The 22943-nt window shown below is 38.2% G+C and overlaps 1 protein-coding gene across 12 annotated transcripts in view; it reads left to right on the forward strand.

Moving 5' to 3' along the window:
- Window positions 1-22943, forward strand: part of App (amyloid beta precursor protein) — a 255064-nt gene that overhangs the window by 164562 nt on the left and 67559 nt on the right. For all 12 annotated transcript variants that reach the window (XM_004842236.4, XM_004842231.4, XM_087213534.1 and 9 more), the window contains 3 exons: window positions 6518-6651; window positions 12942-13016; window positions 13659-13817. In XM_004842236.4, the coding sequence (XP_004842293.1) occupies window positions 6518-6651; window positions 12942-13016; window positions 13659-13817 (368 nt within the window). The remainder of the gene's footprint in view (window positions 1-6517; window positions 6652-12941; window positions 13017-13658; window positions 13818-22943) is intronic.

Consider the following 22943-nt stretch of genomic DNA (forward strand, 5'->3'; position numbering starts at 1 on the left):
GTGAGTGTAAAGGTAAATTTGATGGTTGGTCTCATGTGGAGTCCTCCAGATAGGCAAAGAAAGAAGCATGATGTCACCCACATCCAGAAACCCTAGCAGGTTTTGCCTTGTTTTGGAATAGTGCCCTCCTGCAGATTAAGTTTTCTCAGGGGAAGCACAAGTTATAGATGTTTCAGTGGCATTAGCCCCCAGTGACAGGGGTGCATTTTGACAGGAACACTGAATGTGGCATCAAGTTTCATTCATAAATGTAACGCAACCTCCACTTCGCCAGCACCACACCACCAAGAAAATAGATCTCTGGCAGGTACTGAGAGGAGATTACAATGTGAAATGGAAGTGTTGTGACAGCACTGATTTATCATTATTAAAACTGAAATGAGCCTTCACACACACGTGGAAGCAGTTTCCTGATCTAAGCCGCCCTCATCATTGTCTTCTGTTTTGTTCCTTAGCAGACAGAATGATCCTTTCAAAGCACATTTCCCCCACCTTCTCCCCTACAGTAGCTCCTCAGAGCCCTTCCTGTGGCATCACGGCCCTACGTGCTCTGTTCCCTCTTCTCTGCCTCTCCCACCTCTTTCTTCCTGGCTTCTTTAGCACTGTCCACATCGGATTCCTTTGCTTCCTGTGGAATTTGTCAAACACTTTCACTTCTTAGGGCCTTCTTGTTAGTTTCTTCATCTGCCTGCCATGTTCTTCCAGCAGCTAACTGGGAAGTGCCCAAGTGGCACCCTCAATTTAAGACCACCCCCCATACATCCTGACTGCCTAACACTTCTCTTCCCAGTCCACCCTGTCTCCCTACCCCATACTCCTAGTAATCCCTAGGCCTGCTTGCTTTTTTTTCTTTTTCTTTGTCTCCATAATACATATCACATACTGACAAAGTAATTTCTTGTTTCTTTATTGTTTTATTTTTGTGGTGATTGTTTCTCTTACTGGAATATTACATACCAGGTAAGAGGGTTTGTCTATCTTAGAGTAGTAGGAGCTATAATACTGGTGTAACAGAGGAGCAAAGGAATGAAAAAGCACTGTGATGGTTGCAAAAGCCTGTCTATGGCAGAGCTGCATCACAGCCTCTGGGATACCTCTAATTTCCCAGGGCTGCAGAGAACAAGACTTAGACAGAAAGCATCAGCCATGTAGGATGCCGCTGAATATTTGCAAGCAGAACATTCACCTTCAGACAGTAATCGGTTGGAACTGCTTTTCTGTTGTAGCTTTAAAGTCTTTTTATTACTACATGTTTTGTAGTACACACAGTTCACAATCATCTTGGAGTGGTTACATGTGTATATTACAGCTTGGTTCTCTTCTCTCTTTTTTTTTTCTTTTATTAGTATATGTTTTCCAGTACGTAATGATTACATTCTCAGTAGGAAATTGGTACATGTATATAATGCATTTCAATTCTTTTTTTCCCTTCCCTCCTTTTACTTTTTCAGCATCAGATTCATTTATGTATCTTATAAGACCTTGTCGTGGTATCATATATACAGATTGAAAACCACACTAATAGCCCAAAGAACATTAAAAATATGTAAGACAGGGCCAGAGGTTTAGCTCAGTGGTTCTGGCATGTGCCTCGCAAGCGCAAGGTCCAGAGTTCAATCCTTGGTACCAAAAAAACAAAAACAAAAAAAACCATGTAAGACAATTGTACAACTCAAGGTACACTTACATACATTGTGTACCCAAGATTACAATACCTTTTTTCTCTGTATTTTTTAAATATGAAGTTCATTTTTAAAAAATTTCAACACAGGCATATGGTGAGGGTGGTGCAGCTAATGATTATGCAGCTAGAGGTGCAAACCTGGAGCTAAAAGTGTTTGGCTCGGAGCTTTAAGGCTGGTTTTCAGTGGAAAGGTAACCCCACCTAGAAGCAAACTTCCTGGCAGAGCATGAGTGCGCATGTTTGAGCAGGGACCTCGGGCTAAGAAGTTATCCATGTTCTACTCTAGGGGATCTTCCGTTTGACCCGTTTGACAACCCTACTTCTCTTAGGGGTCATTTACCACATAGAGTTTAGGGCAGAACAGTTGCTTGATAGGAAAAACGCCTAGAGACATCATAACAAACTATATCTTGTGCCAAGACATGTTGTTCATTAACAAAATAAAACAAAAACCTTTTGGAGTGCCTGGACATGAGGTTAGATTAGCTCTTTAATGCTCTAAAAATTAAATGTATAGCGTTTGTATGGTTTACCGAATCATAAATTGAGATTCTGTGTTTGGGATGTAAATATGTTACATGATAAAATGTTTCCCCTCTATAAAATACAGTAGGGTAATTTTTTTCCTTCATACATATTCATGAGAACACATGTGACGTCCTTAATACAATAGATGATGAAAAGAAGCTGTTCTTTGGCCAGCTTGGCAGTCTGTCCATATCATAGTTTCTGAGGAACTTCAGGGGTCTCTGAACAGCCTAAAATGCTTGGTGGTACTTTAAAAAAAGAAGTAAACAAACCTTCCTAAAACCAGCTCATTTCTCCTGTTGAAGGGGTCACAGCGCTGTGTCCCAAGCAACCTGTGCTCTGTGCTTCCTGTTCCGTTTGTCCTTCTCCCTTCCCAAAAGGAAGCATCTCTGGGCACAGGCTTTCCTGCTGTGCCAGCCCTATGTTAGCAAGTCGCTGGCCTCACGTGTGCTTAGTGACACATCGTGGGCGCATGTTAGGGATGTGATGAAACAGAAGCTGAGCTCTCTGGACCTCGTCCTTAAAAACGCTCTTCCCCTCCTCCTCCCCACTCACAGGGCAGCAGTCATAAGATACTGAATTCACTTTAAAATATCATCACCTGCTATCATTCTCCTGTCACCGACAACGACTAGTTTTCCAGTTGGTGTGAATATAGGATAATCTCATTCATAGTGATTGAGAAGGAGGTTAGTATGAATGGCTAAACAATTTGAATTAAATATTTAAAAAGATGCAACTTCTCTTAAGCTTCTTTACCACAGGTCATTTAAGACCCCTAACAGATTTGCTTGAAGTGAAATTACGTTACTCAGTGTTCTTCAGAGAAGCTTGATTAGCGCGTGCGCGCGTGTGTGTACATGCACTTAACGTACATACAGTTTTATTATGAGGAATTATTACGGAGGCTGACAAGTCCCATGATCCATCACCTGTGACATGGACACCCAGAATAGCCACCGGTGTGATTCAGCCTTCTTTGTTCTATTCAGGCCGTCAGTAGGCTGGATGATAACCACTTACATTCAGGCAGCCAATCTACCTGGGCTCAAATCGGTGTGCTGATCTCATCCCAAAATACCCAGAAATGATGGTTAATCTGGGCACCCTGTGACCCAATCCAGTTGGCAGCAGAAAAATAACTACCCCTGAAGTATTTCTTGATTAAATAGAATAAATTGATAATATATTTATTTCCATGTCCCTAAAGAAGATTTAATAGTTCAAATAGTCTTAATGTTGTTAAGCAAACCTTGCATGTTTACTTCTTGATTATTCTTTTATTTTAGTGTTACAAAGCTATATTTCAGTTTATGTCAGAGATTTATAGTGTTTTGGATTATACTGATTTATCTCTTCTCTGTGTGTGTATATATATATATATACATATATATAGTATATACCGTTTACTCTATTTATACAGAAAACAGTATTTGTAATCTATAAGAACTAGAGAAGCCACATAGTCCACAAGTCTGTACAAGCGCTTTGGGAAGCCGAAGCAGGAGGATCTCAAGTTTGAGCCAAGCCTGGGTAACTTGGCAGCTTAGAGAAACCCTGTCTCAACATAAAAAAGCTGAAAAATGGGCTGGGGATGTAACTTGGTGTGAAGGCCCTGGATTCAATTCCTAGGCACCCCCTGCCAAAGAAAGTAGAGAAAAACAAAATTTGCCAATCACAGGAGTTAGAAAACTTCCTGTTTACACATTGTTTTTTCTGAAGCAGGTACTGTGCTTTGGTTATGACTTCCAGCCAGATGGCCATCTTGTTCAGCACATATGTGCCCGATGTTAAAATGGAAAGCATAGTCTGCCTAATCCTGTCATTCTGCAGGATTGTACTATGCCAAAAGAATATTATTGTTTTATTTTCTGCCTTTACTTTAACTTGTTCTCATTTGCACTCAGGCAGTAAAGATGAGAAAATGATTTAAACCATGGGAAACAAACGTCAAATTATAAATACTACCCTCCATTTTTTGTTGGGAAAATGATTCCATAAAATATACTTGCATATTGACTAGCTTGAATACACACAGAAAAAAAATTTACCTTAGACCTTTTTTAAGAAAAAGGATTGAAAATTGAAAATTGTTTTTTACTTTTACCAATTAAGAACTCACCACCGTTCAATACTTCAGCCTTTTGTGTAGATTATGCTGAAGAGTTTTTAGAAAAATCCCTATCACTTCTCCTGTGGCTGACACTTAATAGTGCTGTGTATAATTCATTTTCAGTGGATTTAAATTAAAGTAGCTCATTTTTTCCCATGGAAAGCAAAAGCAATAAGATTGAAATAATATTAATGTGATAAACAGAGGAGGAAGAAATTCGGAACATGAATGAATTATTACCCTGTGTGACTCATACACGGTGTGGCATCTCATTTTTCCCAACGCTCTTATTATTTCACACAGCATGTTGTCTCCACTTCCTAAAGAAAGTGGAATGCCAGGGAGTGCTTCTCAGTGGCAGAGCACTTGTCTAGAATGTACAAACGTACAAGCCCTGGGTTCCATCCCCAGCACGACGACACACAAAAAAAGCGTGCGCGCGCATGCGCCTGCGCTCGACACAGAGAGAGGGAGTTGGGCGGGTGGACCCAGAAAGGAACTGGAATGTAAGATACTCATGTTACTTGCCCTGGGTCTTAGCTAGTGTGAAGAAAGAACTGAGATTCAAAATTTGGTTGTTGCTAATTGCAAAGCAGCGTGTGTTCTTTCCTTCTCCCGTTTGTTGCCAGGGTAAGATGGCATGCCATTCCCTCGTGCTACATACATCTTGTGTGAGGATCCAGGAAGGCGCCCTACCTCCTTCCTTTTACTTGAATGCAACATCTGGGTAGATACTTAAGCTGTTTTTAGTTTTTGAAAAATCATAATCAGCAATTGAAATAGAATGGAAGAAAACAGAATGAATGCTTCTCTTTAAAAGTAAATATATTATTTTATTATTTAATTATCTAGCAACAAAGCTTTCTGGTTTCTTTTAATGTCTTGATACCTTTGAGTTAAGATCCTAGACATTTTCTTGAGCATATACAAAGGTCATATAACTTAGATTGTAGTTTCAAAATGGCTTAGCCATAAATTCTTTTCATTCAAGTATTTTTGGGGATATTCCCTCACAAGTATAAATACCCAAATAATTGGGTGAGAAAAGCAAAAAGAATATTTGAAACATTGATGATATTTGAATAATCTTTTGAATAGAATGTTTAAACTGATTTGACCTGAAAAAGATTGTAAAAGCATCTCATTTCATTCTTAGGTTAGATGTGTTCTTAAGTCAAAATTTCTTTTTCTTTAGGCTCCTAAATACTATGGATTCTCACTAATTATTACTGGTCCTTGGAAAACCTACCTTTGTAGACATTATACTTCGCTAACTCATGAGTTACAACATTTGGTTTTGGATTATACTTTCCAGTTTTATGAGTATTTATGTTTCCCCATAATATAGCAGTGTGTGTGTTACAATTCAGTTACTGCTTAGCAATATTAGTTGGGTTCAAAATAATAATCACTTTTTTGATAAGTAGTATAATGAATTGTCAACTATTGCTAAATTTATTAAGGTACAAGGTCCTTTTGTGATTTAATAAATGTATTTATTGACATTTATATTGCTTTTTATAGCGTTTCAAATACTCTGTCATGAAGGATGGCTTTGTAATTCAGGTCTGTGAAATAGGTCAGGTAGAATTTACCTTTTCTCAGAGGTTCAGTTATTATACAGTATGCTAAATTTCAGATTTCTTTGGTTTCTGCAGGAATCAACCTCTCTCCCTTTCTCTCCCTCTCTCTCATACTGGGGATTGAACTCTGGACTTTTGCAGTGAGCTACATCCCCAGCCCTTTTTTTTTTTTACATCTCATTATTAAGTCACTAACTAAGTTGCCCAGGTTGGGCTCAGATTTGGGATTCTCCTCAGCAGCAAACTCAAGGTGTGATATTGATGATATTATTTACTTTGAAGATTATAAAAAATTAAACCTACTAAAGTATGAAGATTTGGGAAAGTGTTCCTATTAAATACTTGTGGATACCTATTTTGCAAAGAATTTTTAATGGTCAAATTGCAAAATGGGCTCTTTTAGATTTTCCTTTACTCTGTACTTGAGTGAAGTGAAAATCATCCTTCCTGTGCGTGAAACGTCTCACGGTGTTCTCTTAAACAGCATTAACATCTTGTGTGTGCTTCTCTTCTAAATTCTTTGTCCTGGGGAATAAATGAAAATGTGGCTTTCATAGAAACGATTGAGCATTCTGCATGTCTTCTCAAACCTTCCTTTCTACTTTCTAGTTCCTACCACAGCAGCCAGCACCCCTGACGCCGTTGACAAGTATCTCGAGACGCCTGGGGATGAGAATGAGCATGCCCACTTCCAGAAAGCCAAAGAGAGGCTGGAGGCCAAGCACCGAGAGAGAATGTCCCAAGTATGTCTGATTCTTCCATCTTTTTTGTCTCACCGTACAAGAAATCTGGCCTTGCCTTTGCCTCAGTCTCCCCGGGGGCCCAAGGGCTTTATCTTCAAAGTTGCAAGGTTTCAATTTGAAAGGTTTGAGGGAAGGACACTGATTGGGATTTTATGTACCCTCCATGTGCGTGCTACCTAGGAAAGATCCAGGATTCTCTATTATATCTGCAAAGTTCTCTGGTGAGAAAAGTTAGTTGCTGGGTAACAGTGGGAAATGAAAGATCTGTTCATTTGTTTCACCCTGATTAACTTTTTACTATCTCATAATACCAAGTATACTTTAAAAGTACACTATAAGCCGGGGATTTAGCTCAGTGGTTTCACCACCTGCTGCCCAAGCACAAGGACCCAAGTTCGATCCCCGGTACCAAAAAAAAAAAGTACACTATAAGGTTTATTTTTTTTTAAAGTACTTAAGTTTATTACTGTATTTATGTAGTACCTTTAATCGTCATGTTATAAATTAAAATTCACTAAAATGTTCTTTAGTAAAGGTGAATATTTTTATATTAAATACCAAATTATTATAACTTTGGACCTGTCATTTCTTACAGTGGGAATTCATGGAACCATAGAAAGTTAAAAATAAACGGGAAAATAGTGAGCGTTTAATCTGTACCCATAAGTGATAGATAATGGAATAAAGACTCACGAGAATAGCTCCCGCCCTGGTACGACATGTGACGCTTGAGACCCAAGCATTTCTTGCTCCCAGCACAGTCATTCTCTAGATGAACTACAGTGCAAGCCTTTTTATTTTTAGCAAAGTCTTTATTCAACAAATTTTAAAAATAGCTAGTTTGTGAAACATGGTTATTTTGTATATATTAACTGCAATTTAGGCTCCACCTACGATCATTAAAGAATTCTAACCCTTTCTCGCATTCCGCATTCACAGTCAGTCATTCCAAATATACATAACCAGCCCATAGTATTCGCCAGCCACTTTTCTGGTTGGTGTCTACAAAATTAAAAGTAAGTGTGAGAAAATGTAGGGAACATGAATGAATCAAGATCTTAGATGAAAGCCAATCGTTTATTGTTTCAGTGTTAGCAAACTGTGGTGAATATGAGAAAAATGGGACTGATTTTTGCCACACTTAGCACACTTAAAGTGTCTCTTGATAGACATTAAGTATAATTCACAAATTGGTCTATCATATATTTTCCAAGATCAAATTAAATCTTTAGTAGACTTATCATTGTGCCTTTTTATTTTCTGTATTTTTTTCCAGGTACTTGGGATCTTAACCAGGCCTCATGCATAGCTAGGCAACAGTCAACCACTAAGCCGCTTTACCAGGCATCTGTCCTTCCTTCCTTCCTTCCTTCCTTCCTTCCTTCCTTCCTTCCTTCCTTCCTCCTCCCTTTCTTCTTGCCTTTCTTTCCTTTTTAAAAAATGTTCAGTTAAGCTTCCCTAGCTTGTCTCCAATTTGTAATCTTCAGAACTTTTCTGTCTCTCTCTCTGTCTCTCCCTCTGTTTCTCTCCCTCTCTCTCTCTCCCTCCCCTCCCTCCCTCTTTCTCTTATTTTTACTTGCAGTCCTCTTAATTTCAACTTGCCGTCCTCCTGTGTTAGCCTATGTTCTGATCTGAGGGAGGCCTTTCTAACTCCAGGGAGGACAACACACACACATGCGCACGCACCAGTACCTAGAGATAGCCATCGAAAGGCCTATGAAGCTTGTCTGTCACATGCAAACCAAGCTATCAAAAGCCCAAACAAGTACCTTCATTCTCCAGCTCTTCAGATGCTCTGGTCACTTTTCTACCTTGGAGGAAGATCTCTCCTGGGGGGACAGCCCCAACACCCTGTAGCATTCAATTGTTTTCGAACTAGTCAATCCTAAACCTGCTTACCCTACCTTGCCAGGCTTTCCCCTGAAATCCACAGCACACGCTCTTATCCCTGTCTTTTCCTCACTTCCTCTGCCTCCTGGCCCCCTGGTACTGCTCACCCCGTGGCCCTGTGTGTCAGTATGCACCCACCTTTTAGCAACTGTGAAGCAGAGTGCCTTCTCACTAGTAGTCCCCTTCTGATCACTCAGCCTCACCATGCCAGAAGAGTAAAACCTAAACTTTTAAAAAAGAACAAATAGGTCCGGGGATTTAGCTCAGTAGTTCCACCACCTGCCTTCCAAGCACAAGGTCCCTAGTTCAATCCCCGGTACCAAAAAAGAACGAATGATGTGTCTAAAAAGGATCAACACAATTACTTCTTTTAAAGATAATTAAGCAGAATTCTTGGGTCTACTTTAGTATAATAACATAAAGAGGAAGAACATTAATTACAATGACAGTACTTTTGGCTCTGGACTATAGATGCGCAGTTCTGATGGTTGTCTGTTTCACCTGAAGCTAACTCCTTTGCAAAAGACAAGGTTTTCTTTCAGAAAGTCGCAGGCAGGTACAGAAGAAGCATCGTTAAGATTGCAGTGGAAGACTGAGAATAGAATTTCTTGCCACTGAAATATTGTTTTGTAAACTTAAGTCCTCTCTCTATTTCTGAAGCTTTCAGAGGCTTCCCACTGCTCTCAAAAATCCACTAATTGTCCAGCAGTCTAAAAGAAGAGTAACAAAAATCAACACTGATGCTCAGCCTGTCACCCGCTGTGGCTGCTGCTGCACCTGACCCCAGCCCTCCTGCTGCCTCTTTCAGCTCAGCTGCTGCTCTCTGCTCAGCGCCCCCAACTCGGTGCCCCCTCATCTTGGGTTCCCTTTGCTCTCAGCCTTGACTTCTAGCAATGCCCCCTACTCTGCGGCACAGTGACAAATCTAACCCCTTCCTTACACTCCCTTAGTTCTCAGAATGGGTCAGGCAATCATTTACCTTCACATAACTCTTAAGTATTTGTTCCCCATTTTTATTAGTGATCTTTCTATATGTATGTCTGATACGTACAGCTGGATTGTAACCTTCTTTCAGTGCCTAGATGTTATGTAAGTCTTACTAAACTTGCATCTCATTCTTAGACCTATCTAGTCATCATTTTGAAAAAAAAATTTTTTTTTTAACCAGTGGATTTTTCTTGCATATATCTGGATTATTTTGATCCTATTAAGACAGGTACTGTGTTAATTTCAAATATAATAGGTCTCTGTTGAAAGAGAAACTTTTTTATTTTAGCGCATTATCTGTTTGACACTGACCCAGTCTTTATAATTTTTGAGAGATTTTCTTCATTTGCTACTCATCAGATATACCTGAGGTAACTTAGCAGAAAATGCAGTCTGCTACATTTCAATTGGTCATAGGAGTGTGAGGTGCTGGAGCTCAGCATTTATCTTCATAATCCATGGTGCTGAATTCTGGGAACTTTTTGACTTTGAACTTGCCTGCCTCTTAAATCTCTACTTGGTAATGGTCATTTTTCTCTGCGTGAAATAGCCAAGTCTTTGAAGACCAATAAAGCCAGAGGAAATTGATACCTTTGTGCATGCAGTGGAAAATTGCTTTAGACCAATATACAGAGTAGCCCTACGGCCCAGATCCTGAGAGTTTCACATTTTAAAAATTTTGCTTTTTAAATTGATTTCTATTGTAGCTTTTATTATTTATTTCCTCACAAATACAGAGGATTTGAGGGGTATTTTGGTGGTGATGGTGGTAATGATTACAACTCTAAACCTGTGGTTGCTGTATGTTATGAGTAGCCTTTAGCAGCTGTAAAGAAGCAGCTGGACAGTGTAAAAGTGCTTTGATTACTTACATATTTAGTAGTTTTAATGTGTGCTGAAAGTGAAGTCCATCAAGGTGAAAACTGACCTGACTCCAAGTTTTTTATTTTGAAGATGGCAACATCTCAAGGACAGCTCTTCTGCTGTCACTAAGTATAAATAAACTTAGCTCCCTGGGAAGGTTTCCCATTTTAAGACGGCAGAGTGAGTATTAGGATGGTTGGTTTATTATCCTGTCTTCTCCACTTGTTACTTATATGACCTTCAGAGCTTAGACCTCAATCTTTTCTATAAAATAGGAATGGCCATGCCTAATCTCAGAGCATAGTGTGATCAGTCAGTTTAAATTAGACAGATTGTTAAAGTGCTTAATCAGGGTCAGCATAACATTGCGTGTTATTGTACCTAGTGGAAGCCGCTGATCAAAGGGGATGTGCTGTCTATAGTCCGTCTCCATTTCTAGTAAATTCTACGATGATGGTTCGAGTGGTTCACTTTTTAATTTGTGGCAGTGAATGGTATTGTTAAACTGTTCTGTAAAATTAAAGTTTGAGTTTACTTCTATAATAGTGCTGATTTTCAGTATGCTAGCTAAAGAAATCTTAATTATTCCATGGATCCCCAAGTCAAGGCTGAAAGTCCAGGTTCTGAATGTATGAGTGAAGATGGTAGACATGTAACTGTAAAGTGGGAAATCATGTTTTCTTCTATATTCCAGTAAGACATTTGGTTTCTATCTGAAACTAATTTTACAACTTCTTGCCTAAGGAATTCTTGATAGAGTACCTTCATTGTGGACATTCTCAATATAGGAGATTTAAAGTTTTACTGCAAGGGTTGTCATATCTATAAAGCAAAGATAGACTTCAGTATCATCCAGCTCACAGATGCCCTTTATTAACTCATGGAAACACCAAAATAACTGGGACAATATGTTTGTACCGCATATGTATTGTATTCTTGCTGTGTTTCTGGGAATTAAACTCAGGACCTTCACACTTAGCTACAGTTCCATGCCCTATTTATGTTTTGAGACAGAATCTCACTAAACTGCTAAGTTGTCCAGGCTGGGCTCGAATATTCAGTCCTCCTGCCTCGCCTCCCATAGTGCTGGCATTTGTCCCAATTGTACTATGAACCTTGAGTTATTATTGATATGCTTGCTGTTCATGTATAAAGAAAATTAATTCTATTTTATTTCTCCATAACTTCACTAAAGCAACAAGGGCGTTGTATCTTATATGAAGTTTAACTGGTCTTATGAATTTTGCAAAGATTTAATGCGAGCAGACAATAAAATACCTAAGAAGAAGCTCAGATGGTGATTGGACAGGGTATTATCTCATAGATATTCTCCCCAAGAACTTCCATAAACCTCTTTTTCTTCGGGATTTTGAAAGATATCACAAGACAACCCATTCAGAACCCCTCCTGTCTCTCAGGAGCTATTCTTATTCCACATTCCTATTCCCCAATAAATTTTCCTACTCTTGAAAGATATCACAACAATCACTTCCTTAGAATTGATTAAATATCTATAAATAATAGGCATTTACAGTATAGTAATGAAATTTCTCACACTTTGGAAGTATGCAAATTATGCAAATACAGGTACACAAGTGGCAATAGGCCATATTTTGCTTACTTGATTTTTCTTTCTTCACCATCCTACCTCAGGAAAGCGCTGCATTTAAACTCTGTGGGAGAGCTGGTGGCAAGATTGAAGGGGAAAAAATAGCCACAGGTTGTGAGAAACTAGTATTTTTGTTCAGTGAGATACACAGCTGAGGACATTTACTCTGCATTCAGAGCATTCCAGGCGCATGTCTCAGGGAGATCCAGGTGGATGTGAAGGCCGAGAACAGAAAGCTTTACTTTTCTTCAAATAAAATTCACTTGGTTACTAAATCAGTGTTCCTTTTTGCTATATTCAGAATGTTATAATGTGCCTTTTCTTGGGATTTCTGGAGGGATTTGGAGTAATCTGCTATTCGTGACTAAAGTTGGTAAGCAGAAGGCCCTAATTGCTCATCAGCTCTGCACGGGATGGGTCTTAGGATTTCAAACAATAAAAGTCTTCCTCTCTTTCCCTCATTATGCATTTTTGGGAAACATTATATTCATGACACATACGTATATAAAAATGTTACTTATGATATTTTCTCCCGTATGAAAACTACTCAGTTGAAATGTTTTAACTTGCCTCCATGAAAGGCTGAAGCCATTCTGTTTAACTTACTAATGAAAGACCTTCCTCAGGAAGTGCATACCTTTTATAAATAGTTGCTATTTGTTCACATCAAGTAAGTTGACTTCTGGCTCTTTCTCAAGGAAGTAAAAAAAGACCAACCCTGCTTCGAAAGGCTACATTCCTGTAATGCGGACATTTAGATACTGCCACAAGAAATTATCTAGTCTGCAAGAGGTCAAATATTATTCACATAGGAGTGTGTATGTGATTTAAAAAACGTTTATAATGATAAAAATAGAAAACAGATACTGTACTCCATTCAGTTCGACCTGTATTTGAGAGAAGAGGTGATGATTTTTCAGTTTGTCTTTCATTTGTGTAGGTCATGAGAGAATGGGAAGAGGCAGAACGTCAAGCCAAGAACTTGCCCAAGGCTGATAAGAAGGCTGTGATTCAGGTAACGTCTGACCCCATTCCCTACCAGTAGGACAGGGCAGCAGCCTGTCCAGGGAGGGCTGATGTTCATAGTCCAGTGAAATTGGATGTCCGGTAGCATTTGAATTGCTTAAACCCCGCCTTCTATTTGTTCCCAGTTATTTCAAGGTATAATTAATTGCCGTAATACTCATATTGTTACTTGCAATCTACTTTTTATTAATAATACATCTCTTTGATTGCCCTCATTCTCTGCTCCTTCTCCCCCTGGGAGAAATTATGTAAGAATTTGAATCTTGGACTAAAACCAGCTTTCAAATTATCTTACTTAAACAGAGATTATCATGGTTATTTGTTGAAAGGACTTTGAGTAACAGATGAAAAAATTTTAAAATACGTAATATAAGAGCTCCAATAAACTTATGTAGCATCATCATCAGCCAAATCAGTCTTATGCAACTGTGATTTCCAGTGAGATATTAGGTTTGATTGGAGGGTAGGGAATGTATAAAATTACTCAAAATGTTGGGATGACTGTGCAGTCTTCAGAAGGGTTTTAATCATTTGAAGATAAATGGGATACTGTAATATTACTTCAAAGAGTCTTCGATTTGCTGCCCAGTCCTATGTGTTCCTACATCGATGTGTGTGTTTCTGATGGCAGCATTTCCAGGAGAAAGTGGAGTCCCTGGAGCAGGAAGCAGCCAATGAGAGGCAGCAGCTGGTGGAGACACACATGGCTAGAGTGGAAGCCATGCTCAACGACCGCCGCCGCCTGGCTCTGGAGAACTACATCACCGCCCTACAGGCTGTGCCTCCCCGGGTAGGTCTTCTGGGGACTTCCTTGGGGTTATTGTTCAGTGCATGGGATGCAGAGGACTGGAGACCTTATTCCAGAAAGTAGGAGAGAGGCCAGGAGCACCTTGCCTATGGGGATGACTTCTGTCCATTCCATCTTGAAGGTCATAGGGTCACAGCCACCTGTACCTCCCTTTTTTATTAGTGCATGTTTGTGATACATAATAAATATATTCATCATAGAGTATTGGCACATATTGCATCTTGATCCTTTTTTTACTTCCCCTTCCCCTTCCCACCTTCCTGTTTCCCCCAATCCCACCTCCAAGACCCCTTCACATCTCCACATCACTGAGAGAGGCTGATGTAGAAGAATCACAAGTTTCAGCCCAGCCATCTGCACTCTTGCACTTAATTTAGATGCTTCTACTTCTCCTTTGAGCACTCAGATGGGCTTCCCAGCGACTCAAGGTGCAAGACCTGACTTGATTTAACCTGACGTGGTAACAACTGGTGACATAAATTCCGAAACACATAAGCTACAGAATGCCTTAGTACTTTCAGGCTGCTCTAATGGAATACTCCAGACTGGGTGGCCTAGGAACAACAGAAACTTACTCCTCACCACTGCAGAGCTGAGAAGCACCAGTGTCAGCAGAGGGCCTGCTTCCTCTCACGAACGTTTTTTATCAGGGTCTCCACACTGTGTCTTCACATGGTGCAAGAGACAGGGGAGCTCTCTGGGGCTTCTTTCATAAGGGCATTGATCCCAGTCTTGGGGCTTTGAGCTCAGGACCTGATCGTGTCCACAGGCTTCACCCCAGTGTCATACCATCACACTGGATGTTAGGTGTCAACCCAGGGGTTGGGTGAGGAGACCCAGACATTCAGACCATAACAATGGATTTTAAATGTAACTTAGCGCAGTTCTCTCTTTATATAAGTGATGAAATTGGGGTCAAGAAAACTGGAGGCTTGGCTGAGTTGTTAATTTCCAGTGCACTTATGGAAACTAGAACTGGAATTTCTGGCTGGAAGCAGTGGCTGTATTCTCTGGAGGGAAGTCCAACTCAGGCCTGGTGTCAGCAGTGAAGAACTTACTTGTGGTTTTCAGTGCTCATTGCCCCAAAAGGCTTCCAAATAGTACAGGCATGAGTTTCTTCACTCACGCTCATGGTAGAACTGTCTTTGAATAGAAGGAATGCTTTGAGCGTGAGTTCATCACTGCATGAGAGGTATTGAAATCTCCAGCAATAGCTGTGGATTGGTTCATTTCTCTTTGCTGTACTATCAGTTTTTACTTTGGGGATTTTGAACCTCCGTTTTTAGATGTGTAAATTTTTAGGGTTGCTCTCTTTCACCTCGCCTTATCATTATGAAATTACCTTTTAATCCCCAGTAATACATTTTGCTCGGAAATCTACTTTGTTTAATGTTAATAAAGCTACTCCAGCTCTTTTGATGAATGTTAGCATAGTGTATTTTTCAATCCTGTTCTTTTATTTGTTTGTCTTTATATTTGAAGTGCATTTCTTATAGGCAGCATATATATTTGGGTCTTGCCTTTTAATTTGGAAAACTATACATTTAAGGAGATTACTGATACACTTATATCTAAATCTGTCTTGTTACTTCTTTTCTATTTATCGCATCTGTTCTTTCATTCCTCTTTTATTGGAGGACCAATTGGGTTTTTATTATTTTATTCTCCTTTGTTGGCTTATAGCTATTTTGTTACTTCAGGGGTTGCGTTAGAGTTTATAGAAAAGATTTTTAACTTTTCCCCATGATGTACCAATTAAAGTAATGCTATACTACTCCACAAATAAGAACCTTATTTGTAAAGAGAACCTGACAACAGTACAGTTGTCTTTCAGTATCTCCGTGAGACAGGTTCTAGGACTCTTTCAGATATGAGAACCTACAGTGTTCAAGTCCCTTATATAAAATGGCATAATATTTGCATATACTCTGTGCACACCTTCCCTTACATCATCTCCAGATTATTTGTGATCCCTAATATAGTGCAAGTGCTATGTAAATAATTGTTAAACTTTATTGTTCTGGGAATAATGTCAAGAAGATAAAGTCTGTGCATTTCCAGTACAGGCACAATTTTTTTCTGCATATTTTCAATTTGAAGTTAGTTAAATCCATAGATACAGAGACCAACTTCCATTTCCCCTTTCTCTCCCTAAAGTGCTGTTGTCACATTTTTTCTATAATACATTGTTTTTTTAAGTAGTCAGTTATCTTGTCTTAAATAAGAAATAATAGTTGTGTGTTTACCTACATAGCTGTCATTTCTGGTCTTTTTAATTCTCTGTACAGATACACCTATAAAATGTCTTATGGTACAAGTTGGTTGATGATAAGTTTTTTAAATTTCTTTGTGTGAAAATTGTCCTAATTTCACCTTTGGCATTTTTGCTGGATATGGAATTCTAGATAGAGATTTTTTTCTTCCCACAACTTTAAGGGTGATGCTCCATTGTCTTCTTATTTGTGTTATTTCCAATAAAAAAATCTGGTAATAGTTATCTTTAAGTCTCTGCAAGTAACATGTCTTACTGATTTTGAGATTTTCTACTTTTTTCTGACTGTGTCATGTTGTAGTTCCATCTACCCTTGATATCATCTGGGTAACTTTCATCTTATCATATCATTTCCTATAGTTTAGCTTTCATATCTAGAAACTGAGTTTGGGCTTTTTCTCCCCCAGTGTATTCTGCATGTTAACTTTTGAACTTAGGAAACATTTCAAAAACTTTGAATATTCCCCTTTGGTACTTAAAACATCTTTGTCCACTTTGGCTCATTCTTGATTGATTTTCTTCATTATATGTCAGATTTTCCTGCATCATTTCATGCCTTGTAATTTTTTATTGAATGGCAAGATATTGTGACTTTTACCTTGTGGAATGCTGTTTTTGTATACATATAAATATTCTCAAGCTTTGTGCTGATATGTAGTTAAGTTAAGTTGCCTGCAATGAGTTTGATCCTTTTGGATTTGGGCTTAAAAAACTTTTTTTTAATTTAAGATTTGTTGTGTGTGAAAGCAGAGCAGTTTCTGTCTATGCTATACTTAATTATTCCCCTTTCATGAAGCAGGACCTGTTTGAGTAATCGACAGTGAATGTGAGCGTCCCCTCTTGATAATGGGAACAGGTCTTCTGATCCCTGTGAAAACTCCAGCCACAGTTACCACTAATCCTCTGCGGTGATTTTTATTCCCTGGCCTCAGTTTCTTCCACATTCAAGCACTGATCAGTACTCATCTGCAGTTCCAGGGTTCACTCTGTAGATCTGCAGGTTCTCTTTCACAGCAACTCTCCTCCACCAGTTCTCTATTCTGTGAGTTTTGGCCTCTCAGGTCTCCCAGAATCCTCAACTTCTGGTGCCCTCCAGGCTCTGTAATGGTTTCCTGCCTTGGGCCAGGCCCTGGAAACCACCAAGAGCAGTGATTTTTTTCCCTTTCCTTGGGGCTCCTTTTCCTCCCTGTCCTGAGGTTTTATACTTTGCAGAAACTATTCCAATCTGGTTCCTCTTACTGGATCGTGGCTAGAAGTGGAATTCTGTGTGTTCATTACATAACTAAACCAAATTGCCACCCACTTCTGCTGATTTTTCTCACCCCTTTGATTTTTATTTGTATGTAAAGCTATACTGCAGAAAGCCAGGAGGAGCCATAAAGAGCCCTTGGCATTCCTCCTCGTAGCAAGACATCATTGACCCTGTTGTACAGATGACATCACTGTGATCTCAGGAGATGGAGTGGCTGTGGCTGGTTCAGGGTGACACCACTAGCAAGGGACAGGGTAGAGCTGTGAATCACAGTTGCCCACTGCAGAGCCTTCTCACTATACCCTATTTCCTCTCTGAACAAAACACTTTTGAACAGACTATCCACATTAGCATTTTCATTTCCTATTAGAAAAATTCTTTGTCCTCCCTAGGCATACTCAGTAAAATCCTGTTCATATCTCTCTGCAAATAAAGTTTCTTGGTTCTTTTCTTTCTGTAAAGAACATGCTTGGGGAGAGAGGTGGTGGGGATCATTTGCCAGAATACAGCAGGGTGATGGGTGTTGAGACCAGAACCTTAAGAGCAAACACTATGGAGTGGTCGAGCTGAAGTCCAGTCTCTGAAGTGAGAGCTTTGTGCAGTGATTATTTATAGGACTCAAAATTTTTAAGATGAGGATGAATGGACTCTTTAACAGATGCACATTCAAAATCTTTCAATTCAGTCTTATTGACCTTTACTGGAAAGGCAGGGGCACGAAGAGTGTTGCCAGATCTTCATGATTCATCAAAAGGGGTGATTTTACATGGTCATAATAGTGCTTGTTGTGGGCCTCTTGATCACATCATAGAAGTCAGACATGTTTATTTGAAAAAATTTTTAAACTGAACTAGGAAGAACTGATTTATTATCAAAAAGACAGATTGTTGTTGATTGACCCAAGGATTCCCATTAAAGTCTTACCTCAGCATGCATACATGTCTCCTTTGTAATTAAAAAACAACAACTGAGCTGGGCTGTCATGGGCCAGGAATCTTAGGACATTACCTACCATTTTGTTAAAAAATTTCTGTCTTTGAGTGTTTATTTAAATGGTAACATATGGCTCCGCATTGCACTTAGCTCTGCACTTTGGAAAGTACAAGAGAATTCTAAATCCCTCCCGAGGATTTTTATACATGGCTCTCAAAAGACACAATCAAGAGCTTGTCAGCAATTGTCTGCAGAAAGTCACATCTTGTAATTGGAGCCATAAAGAAATATTTCTGAGGTATCCTTTGTATTTAACAGTGTCTGGAAAATAGAAAAATGTCAGTAAAGAGTATTGGAATATATTAGTGAATATATATGAAAAAATTACGGGTTTTTCTATAGATTCTATAGATGTTACCACTTTAAAAATACTTATCCTCTTAACCCTTACCAAATTCTACTGTGTATTCTTAGACATTTTAATCATGAGATTTTGAGACAACACAGATGGTATGCAGTCTTTTTGAAACTACAAGTTTAATATGTATTTTTATCACAGTTTTTAAGTCCAAAGTTGAAAGTCATGCGATACTGTTTTTCTGCAACTTCAGTTTCTTATTCTGCTATGAATTTCATGTTGTAGCTCCCTGTGTCTATAAGTACTTTGTGCCCCACATTTCCTTTTTAATTAATTATGTGCCATAGGCTGATTCACTGGATGGCCCAATCTAAAGATAATACCATTTGACTCATATTTAAAATCATACATATTTTTTCAAATATTACAAAAAGAAAAATTTTACTTTGCTCCGGGATAGGAGAAAATATAACTCAGGAATATCTTTGTACTGAGGATGAACTTAACTCTGTTGAAGGCTGGTGATTCTCCTAAGGAATCATTTTCCTGAAGCTGTTTCCTTCAGTCATTTATTGTCTAAAATTTTCCTTAGAAAATGCTTTTTTTTTCCTCTCAGAAAAGTTAAATTCCTCGGAAAGCCGTGTCATTCATGGTTAATTTCTGTCACATTTGGAGGCCTTCAAGCTACCAAACTTAAGTATAACTTAAAGCCAAATTATCATTATTTATTAATCAGCTCTCTACAGTCATGTGCTTCCTGCTTCTAACTTTGTCAGGGCTCACTATGACGCTACTCCCAGCTTTATGAAGTAAGAAATAAATACTATCTGAGCCTTCTCTCCCATTGCTATCAGAGTCCTCCTTCTCCATTGTAAATGAATATTTCTTGACTGTTTAACATTCTCTATAGCCTGAAAAGAAATTAAACTTAATGTGGCATCCTATACCATTAAAGCAAACCCTCCCCCGCCATATTCTGTTGTAGCCCTTGGTCTAGAAAAGCTTAGCAACCCCTAATTGGTAAGAATTGAAATGTTTTGAAGATGAAAGAAATAATAAACTTTTCATTGAACTTCTGAAATTTTTAGTATTTTTATATATGTATATATATATATATATATATATATATATATATACATACAATTTGGTTTATATCTTCTGTTACATAGTACCATAATTATCCTAACTTCAGCTACTAATAAGCATTTTCGGAGAATTAGGAACCATTTACACAAATGTCTGTTTTGTCTGTGTGCCAGTATTGTTTTGATTTTTCCAGTGTCTTATGATTGTAGCCATCTTATCCATACTAAAATATATTTCATGCTTTTATCTGCTGATTCACACTCAGATTCTTAAAATTTGGTGGAACAAAATATTTAAGTTTCTGTAGTACCTGCTCCCTTGTTTTCTCATTTCTGAATAGTTCAGCCAAATGTTAAGTCTTCCTGAGATTCCTGAAACTTCTTCATAGAATTCTTTGGTAGAATTTTATTATTATGAGGTTCTATGTTTTTTCACCAACTTGAGATTTAGTGCGGTGCTATTTGGTGAATTCTAGCAGCAAGTGAATGCCTGTTTAATAAGAAGCAGTAATCATTGGCGATAAAAAGGACAGCAATGTGTGGTGTTCTGTGGCAGATACAGTGGTATGAAGGTGGCATAATTATTTGTTCTCGAGGTAGAAATTTGTGTAAATGTCTAAGTGAAAATTTGTCCTTATTTTCAATCAATGAAATTGACCTCCCCTTGAAGAGGGAAAAATAAAATAATAAGACAGCCCTATGGAGTTTAATCACTCAGTCCACTTATAAAACATATAAATAAATGGCATTTTAAAGTTCCAACTAATGAATTGCTAGCCATGTTGATTCCAACTAAATCAATTTTTAGCCAATATGGGTATTAGTCTAATATAAGTTTCCTAAAGCAAAAAAGAAACTGAGTTGCTAACCTTGGCTATTTTCATATGATATTGCTAACTTCTCTATTCTCTATAACCGATCATTTTCTGCTCAGTCACTTCTGTTCACAAAAGAGATACCAAGCATTTTATAGAATGTATTTATAGGACACATGTCTCTAAGGCAAATACAAGACATCTGCACCTCAGCATAATACATGACAAGTTAAAAGTTATTTTCTAAGTTCTTAATATGTGAAATGGTGAATATTTTAATGTTTAAGGCATTCTACCAGCAACTTAATAAAATCAAAGTTTTGTCAGACTAAAATATACTTCAAAATTTAAAGACTGCTAGGTTAAAAATCATTTAGAAATGTAACTGTTTAGTGCCTTATGTATTTATTCACCTTTCATCTGTGTTTAACTGAGATTTATGCAAGTTAATGAGCCCCTCCAGGGCTTTTAAGGACAAACCATGTAACAAATACTAGGTGGAAATAAAAACAGGAGAATTGGCATTTATCAAACCAAATCCTATAATCTCTACTGAATGGTGTGCGAGCTATTTCATTCAAGTCTTCCGTATCACCTGTTTACCTTCCTTTAATGTCTACCCAGCTCAATAAATGGATCTTACTAAAGACCAATGGGAAAAATGTAACCAGAGACACTCATGTTTTCTGCTTTTACTTAAGTTAAATGACAAGTTAAAAAATATATTGGAAAGCTTGAAACTGTCCTGTCTCTAACACCATTTTTGTCACCAAACTTCCCTCCACAGCAGAGCCCCACTTGGTCACTGTCTTTGAAGTAGAAATAGGTGATTGAATATTGTCGCAACCTGTAGCACTGGGGTGCTGTGCTTCCTTACAGAGTACACACACACATTCACATTAATATCTACTTTTATTCCTTCCTTGAAAATGAAGACCTATTATGAAGATACAATTATTTAGGGATTTTTAAACAAATGTGTAACATATTATTTAAAGGTCAGTACTTATTCACCTGCCTGGTATTACCAGTCTCAGTCTTAGAGAACAGATTGGGAGCAAGAGATTCTCCACCCACAGAAGTATATGCTATACATGAATGGACATGGACACACACATACACACTTCACATCAGTTTCAAGGGTTTTGTTCATTTTATCAAACTTAACCATGTACCCCAGTTTAAAGATACTAGGTTACATTTGATCTTTAAGAAGCTTTATCTTGTGTTTCTTTATGTAAATATTCTTAAATAAATAACCCATGGAATTCCTAGTAGGTCAAGACACTCGCTGTAGGACCAAGGGAGGGCGCAAGTCAAAGAAATATAAATGCGTTTATCCTTGAACATATTAACCAGCTAGAGAATGTATGAAGCAAGAATGCCCATGTCCAAGTAAAAATATGCAAAGTTAAAGCAGATTGCTGTACATCTCTCTGCAGAAGTCAAGAATATGTCAGTTTGTTGATCAGACCATTTGACAAATCTTTCCAAGGGTCTGTATTACTTTAAAACATCTTTTGTTTATGATTTTTTCCGCAACTCCGTGGGCTTTGCCTTCTGGGTTGCATTAATAATCCTTTTCATTGCTAAGAGCTTCAGTATGTTTCACTGCTTGAATAAACAACACTTGAAGACATTGAAGTCCAAATAATTTCTGGTCTTTCTGTACTCTGTGTCGAAGAGCACAGGTCAGGTCTGTCTCTACTGTCTGCTAAATGTTTCCAAAGTCCTGAATTATAGAGTTGTCAGGTGCTAAATTTCGGTTCTGTATGCTGTCTTTACTGATTTATAGCTGTGGTCTTTATAACTAAAATAAGTTACTCAGAATATCCCAGAAAAGAATTACAAAACATACCAGTTTTTACAAAAGTTCACTTTATGTATGACAGAGGATTAAAACCATTCTTATGTTCTGTTTTTGTTTTTCCACCATTTTCTCTTATTTCTATTTTATATTATTGTAGGAATACTCATATTTAATTCTCAGGTTTGACATCTGTATGACCTGTAACTAGAAACAAGTGACTTAATGAGGAGATTCTTCCTCTTCCTTCTGCAAATGGAAGTTAATTTTTTTACTCTTTTGCAATTAACATTTGTATAGATTTTGTTAGCTATAAAAAACCAAAAACAACAGAAGAATTGGTGAAGGTTGAGACAAAACTGTTCAATAAGAAGATGCCTTTTTATGAGGAGAAAGATGGTTGGGTAGAACACATGGAGGCTTTTTGGTGACTGTTCCAATTGGGAAGTGATCTATGTAGGATCCATGTGTAAGATGAAACCAAGAATGGATGACTTTGTATTCTTCTGGCTTCTTATGAGTTGTGTTCGAGCACAAAGTTAGAGCCAGAACAGTATACTGGATATCCTAGAAGGGAAGCCAGGGT

Source organism: Heterocephalus glaber, unplaced genomic scaffold, assembly GCF_053883595.1.
Source record: "Heterocephalus glaber isolate CG9 unplaced genomic scaffold, H.glaber_assembly_v1.0 deba00000122, whole genome shotgun sequence".
Classification (NCBI taxonomy): Eukaryota; Metazoa; Chordata; class Mammalia; order Rodentia; family Bathyergidae; genus Heterocephalus; species Heterocephalus glaber.